Below are 6,875 nucleotides of genomic sequence, written 5' to 3'. Positions count from 1 at the left end.
TTCGCAAACAATCACAAACAGTCATATACTTAGGCAAATGTTGACAAGACGAATAATTGACTTTGTATGTTGTCTGAGTGAGTGAGGCTTAAACAGGCATTACATTTGAGACTGACATTTCAAACATTCTACAGACAAACACACGTAGGCCTACAATATACAAGATATTGTAAGTAAATTTAATTACATTTGGGATTGAACTACGGCTGAAACAACTCTTCAAGTAACTCCAACAATAAAAAAATATTGAGGAAAAATAATTTTCCTCAAAGCTTCGTTTAATCCATTTAACTACACACGGTCATGTTACAGAAAGACCATTTTTGGTGCAAGGACTTGGAGTATGTGCGAATTATGGATATCTGTGGGTCAGGTTGGTAAAGTAATAATAACTAGCATTCCAAAAAATGATCAAGATCAATTCAAGATCAAAGATTATCGCGCTTAACACTGAGAATTTGAATAACTGTATGTGATGATCGGGAATGGATATCTAAATCAGAGAAAATCATGTGCAGGTGGATGGTTTGTTAGAGCTAATCTGCGCATCTCTGCTGCTTTATCGGCCTGTTCAACGCTTTGGACAATGTTAAAGGTGCCCTAGAATGAAAAATTGAATTAACCTTGCCAAAGTGAAATAATAAGAGTTCAGTACATGGACATCACATGTGAGTCTCAAACATCATTGCCTCCTACTTCTTATGTAAATCTCATGCATGAAAAACACCACGGAAAAAAGGCGATTCTCAACATAACACCAACTGTGACACAATCGCTGGGATCATTAATATGTACGCCCCCAACATTTGCATGTCATGTCCATTGTCAGGCGGAACTGACGGAGCCAAATCATCAGGTAAACAAACGTCACGCGAGGATAGTGAAAATGGCAGATCATGGATACTAATGTACCAGACTGTGCAGGGGACGTGAGGACTTTTCATACCCTTCCCACTGATAAAAAATGTCAACAGTCATGGTGGATGTTTATTATAATCAGATACCGCGACAATTTAATTCAAAATCGTTCGTTTGCTCTGCCCATTTAAGAACGGACAGTTTTTCTAACCTGCGGCAATATCAAGCAAGCTTCGCTCAGCGTCTAAAACTGAAGAAAGGGGCCATTCCAACTATATTCCTGCAAGCAGTAAGTAGTGATTTATCCACTTATTGACTGTTCTGATTAAATTGAAATTTCTGATTAAATTGAAAGAGACGGCATTGTCTAGATAACGCAAGATGTTAGTACAGTAACAATAGGATACACACTTTTTAGTTGTGTATGGCCATACAAAACTAAATAGTGTCTAATGACAAAGGTTAATATTATTTTGTATTACAAAATACAATCGTAGATACGCATGTCATACTACGTTAGTTTAGTTGCTTACAGATGGTTCACTCAATCCTTCTAGCTAACGTCACCTTCTCCACCATTTAAGTTAAAACGACAGTCATTTGAAAAGGCTTCTATTCATTTAAATATATATATATATATATATATATATATATATATATATATATATATATATATATATATATATATATATATATATATATTTATATTTTTGAGAACTTAAGTATGGACTCACTTCGCTGAACTACTGAACTTGTGTGAGTTGCTGAAATAAGCCAATCAGAGCAGAGCTCAACATTAATATTCATGACCTTCCAAATAAAGCAAAAACAGAGCATTACTTCCTAGGGAAAATTTCTAGGGTTGTAAATGGACCTGTAAAAATGTATCTGGACAATTTTTGCACTTAAATAAGCCACATACCCTCTATGTAGATCAGAGTCCTGCACGGGTCAACCCGCAAACTTTGCTGAAACGGGTGAAAAACATCCAACTGTGTCGGATACGGGTGCGGGTCGGGTCGGACAAGGGGGAAACACGGGTCTAACATGGGTTTAAAACAGTCACGTGCCAACGTAAAAATATATGCATATTTTTAGGAACACATCTATGACCTGGCAATAAATGTGTAGGCCTATATAATATTATTTGCTAAATTCATTTTATTTTGGGCGCGGGTTGGGTGTCGGTTCTATTTTAAGCGGTGCACTAATTTTAATTAGTGCTCCATGTCGGAAAACGGGTTGGATGTGTTTTAACGCACTGCGGGAACGGGCGGGTGTGGATTTACAAAATCAGACCCGTGCAGGACTGTAGATATCATAGAACAATTTAACATATTGTTTCAACTCTAGGGCATTTAACTCATGACAATCATGCGATTAATCACAGTTTAATATTTTAATCGATTGACAGCCCTTGTTTCAACTAATTAATTGCTTAAGAATATTAATACAATTTACTAATGCTTTGAAGTGTTTTTTTTATATAGGTTAGTTATGACTATGACCGCTGATAGGGGGAAGCAGCTGCCTGCCTATGCCTCTCAGACCACCACTGTATACAGTACATGATAACCTGATCGTGTAACAGAATCTTTTTTAATTGAAATACCACTTGTATATATCATGAGCTTCTTTATATTCCCTGTGTGTTGCTATATGGTTACAGGCAGTGCAAATAGCCAGAACAAACTCTTGGGTTTGTTGTATTAAATGAGGAGTTGGAGAGAGATATTTCCTCCAGGTAAAGAACCTGCGATACGCTTCGTCGTCCTTGTCCAGCTTAAGCAGATATTCTGCTAGCGACTTTGGATCTGGGAAGTCATTCACATGAATGAAGGCATCGCCGGGATAAAAGATCTCATAGTTTTTCCTGGGAGGACCCAAAACCACAGGGACGGTCCCTGCAACAAGCGGCCCATTTATCTTCTCAGTGATGTAGTCCTTGTGGATGGAGTTCTCAAAGGAAAGGTAAAATTTGCAGCTGGCTATGGTAGGATAGTATTCGTTAAAACCCAGAAATGATGCATAAGCCCTCCCGTACATATGCACTTTAATATATTTGCTGAATTCTCTGTAAAAGTTGTTCCTTGCTCCGACACCTGTTGAAGGAGCGTTGTTACTCACAATCCAACACACCAGTTTGTCTTTTTTGGGAATTACAAACCCCTCATCTGGTTTCTTCCTGGGGGTCAAGCGCATCCGTACAGGAATGTCAGCATCCTGTCTGTAGCTGAGAGTGAGGTTGAACAAGTTTTCCAGACCTGGTATTTTTTGTGTGTTGGTCGGTGATTCCAAATGTAACCATATCCACTTCTGGAACGGAGGACGAGGAGACGGAGGAAGGTTGGACAGATCCCAACTGATGCCCCTGTGATAAACCATTACAGCATCTGCATTGCTGTAGAGAGATCTATTATCCGTCAAATGACAGTTATCAATATTGTAAAACTTTTTGCAGTCACTCAGGTCAAACCTGTAATTTTCAGGCCAGACCCACAGCAGAAGTATAGGTTTGTCTTCCACTGCTTCAGTAAAAGAGATCTCGCTCCTGGCAGTGCTGTATTGTTCAGATCTAGGAAGTGGTAGTGGACAATGGTTCGAAGGTGTAAACCAGAAAAACATGACACTCAGATAGACGACACCTGCAAACGTCACTATTAGACCCAGACGACACAGCGATGAGCCATTTGTGCTTGACATTTTTGGATCTGAAGAGAAAGGATTGAAAAGAAAGTGATTATTTTGCTTCCACAGATAAGAACAAACATAAAGTACTCAATAAAAGACTAGAATTAGTTCACAGCTCTGTTGGAGACAAAAGATAAAGCTACATGAAAATGAAGCATTGTATTGGTTAAGCCAATGAATATAGTTATTTCAGTTCCTCACCTGATTAAAGAAGAAATAAAATGTTCCTCTATCACATGATTTCCTTATAAAGAATGTAAGAAACTCTGCTTGTTGTTGGGGTTTGTAACACCTGTAGGATGTGCCAATGCTTGAGACATATGACACAGACCAATCAAAGTTCATTATGCAAATATCACCATGATACCATCTCTCCTGGCATTGTCATCTAACCAAACACACCCGAACCAGTTAATCAAGATCTGCACAGAACAATTATTGGACGTTGCCATCAGCAAATGTTGTGTTTAAGCACTATAATACTAATAAAGTAATTAATCTGTTGTTTTAAGTATGATCTGGGCCCGTATTTATCAAACATCTTAGAATTACTCACAAGAACACTGCTAAGAATTGACTTACGGCGTTTTCACACCGAAAGTCCACACCAAGGTCCAAACCAAAGTTTGTGTTTTGATATATTGTATACATTTGGTTAGTTTTGGTTTGCTTTCACATTGCAGTTATGCCAGCGCACTAAAGAACTTTACATGATCTTACATTAATATTATGGCATTATCTGCAGCACCAACTGTACTCGAGGCAAATTCACCAAATGAACGTCCTCGTTGTGCAAACATTTTATCGGTGCCGACAGGAAAGAAGGAGAAGATAGGCTTTTTAGCCAAACAATGTATTTTGTTTTATAGTTATGTTTAAATATTATAATGTTATTTTGAAATTCCATCTAGGCTATATTGATTATGAAACGTGCACAGATGTGCAATATATGTCAAAGACATCAGGTCAGAAATGATTTTGACCACTTCATTAAGTTTTGTTTTGTAGAAAGCTTTGCATTAATTGTATCTTAATTTGAATAAAGGTTTCATTATTTGCCTGAATTTAATAAATAAGCTTTAATAAATAATATAGCAGACAAACCGTGACGGAGCGAACAGTTGTGTTGCACATGAACTGGAGCGGTCTCATAAATAAACCGAAACTCAGCATACAGGCTAGTCTCACAGACATTAGAATATGTATATATATATATATATATATAGTCAAGCAGAGCACGCTGTTCACACAAGCTGATACACACGCGGTTCTGTTCAAAATGCTGCGGCTCCATCACTGTGTGTGCTGTGAGTTTAATCTGTGTTTTTTCACTAATCCTACACAAGAACTTCCAGTAAATGCTCTGAAAGTCCGAACTATACAGAAAATGCCTTCACACAAGAAACGAACCAAACCTTTGTTCAGTTTGGTCCGGACCGAGACGACCTCTTTCGTCATACCAAATTCCGTCTGTTTGGTCCGGACCATGGTCCGAGGGAGGTTTCACACCTGTAATTTTGGTTCGTACCAAAGTGAAAAGTCCGAGAATCCGGACCAAACAAGGTAGGTGGGAAAGCATCCTTAAGAGTAAAAAAAATTCTTGGCTCAAAGCTGCACTTAAAAGTTAGTTATCAATCATACCCAATCATACTTTAAGTAAAGTGTAGCCCTGCGTCCCAATTCGCATACTATCCATCCTATTCGAAAATAGAATTAGTTTGTCCAAAATCGTAGTATGTTGAAAAGAGAATTCCAAAGATTCCCGGATGGTTTACTATTTCCGGTCCGAATTCGAAGTATGGATCGATGGGCACTCTAACGGCTGATATTGCCCACAACCCATTGCGAGTTGGACGAGGATTCGATTAGAACTACAAATGCGGATAAAAAAGCGTTAAAAACTACAAACATGACGGATGTGCGAGTCAGACGGTTAAGTAGAGAAGTTTAGATAAAGGGGTTTGAGTTTTCAACTATCAATATTTAACCTGACAAACATATATTTATTCAGTGTTGTCCACATTATATTTCACCTGCAGCAGCATTGTGAACTTTTTTAATGACACGTTTAACTGCCAACTTTTAAATACTCATTATATTTAAACTGCAAACACATGAGGAGAGTCTCTGCAATAAAGACCCACACATGGCAGATCAACGAGCGGCTACATTTCTCTCCGATACGGCAGGAGATTAAACTGAATGTGGAGGATTTGAACTGTGACGAATCTGACGATGATTGACAGGGCAGATAAATGGTGACGGGATGTACGTAACTAAGCGACAGAGTCTGTTAAAGATGGCGAAGCAGTATGTCCCGAAGCTTGCATACTTACACACTCAAAAGTATATACTTTTTCTTCACAAAAAGAGTACATACTTTTAGGACATAGTATAAGAAGGCGAATTGGGGCGCAGCATCAGTCTTAAGCTGTGTCCCAAAGTGAAGTGTGCGCACTTCGAAGGCCGCATTTGAAGTGCGATTGCGTCACAGCGGGGCGACGAAGACTGCCGCAATTCGTGAGCGACTTCAAAATGCGCCCTTCGGTTCTCAGGCAAAGGAAGGGTACAGCTGATGGGACCTTCCCACAACTTTGCAGCCTTTCCTATCCCAGAATTCATATAGCACAGTGGTGACTAAAGGATTTGATCCGCATTCCCGCGGCACTCGATCAGATTTCCCATAAAGACGGCGGTCGGTAACTCAAGTGTAGCCGATTGAACACAACAAAGCGCTTGAAGTACAAATAAATTGGTCTATAGCCTACATTAGGCTACTTAAAGTAGGCTACTTTATACTATTTATAGACCATAAAATAACTTGCTTAACATCTGAATCAACAGAAATTTAAATTAACAGCTAAACCAGAAGAAACCCCTTTTCTAAACTTTCACTGCGCTGAGCGGGAGAAACTGATGGAGCTGGACCGGGATGGGGAATAATGCACGATAGAGACCCTGGTAAGGCCTGAGCGGGACATCATCTTCTGGGATGATCAGGGCATATTTCCACTGTCCGCAGGTTTGTGGGGCTGAATCGGTCGACGGCTGGCATCATGTCATAAAAACAATGCATCTGAGATGAGTTGAATAAAAATAAGTAGGCCTACTTAAATAAAGACTTGGACGTAATATATAAATGTTTCAAATAGGCTATATTGTAACAGTTACATTTAACATAAGAAATAAACTTTTAACTAATAGTTGCAATATGACAATATTTAACTGGCTACAGATTTATATGCTTAGGTCCAGTCTCCGATTGTCGCAGGCTTTGAAGCGTGTCAAAATCCAATAAAAAGCTCTAAAAAATAAATTCTTCTCCA

The 6,875-nt window shown here is 38.8% G+C and overlaps 1 protein-coding gene across 1 annotated transcript; it reads right to left on the bottom strand.

Moving 5' to 3' along the window:
- Positions 1-1,581: 1,581 nt before the first annotated feature.
- Positions 1,582-3,839, bottom strand: LOC137038311 (4-galactosyl-N-acetylglucosaminide 3-alpha-L-fucosyltransferase 9-like). Its single transcript, XM_067412796.1, has 2 exons — positions 3,751-3,839; positions 1,582-3,569 (listed from the first exon to the last, which is right to left on the bottom strand). Exon 2 carries the CDS (start codon positions 3,559-3,561, stop codon positions 2,458-2,460), a length of 1,104 nt encoding a protein of 367 aa, XP_067268897.1. The 5' UTR covers positions 3,562-3,569; positions 3,751-3,839; the 3' UTR covers positions 1,582-2,457.
- Positions 3,840-6,875: the final 3,036 nt, after the last annotated feature.

The sequence above is a fragment of the Pseudorasbora parva genome, chromosome 13, assembly GCF_024679245.1.
Source record: "Pseudorasbora parva isolate DD20220531a chromosome 13, ASM2467924v1, whole genome shotgun sequence".
NCBI classification, from domain to species: domain Eukaryota; kingdom Metazoa; phylum Chordata; class Actinopteri; order Cypriniformes; family Gobionidae; genus Pseudorasbora; species Pseudorasbora parva.
The sequence above is the reverse complement of the archived record's forward strand: the minus strand, read 5'-3'. Positions and strand labels throughout refer to the sequence as shown.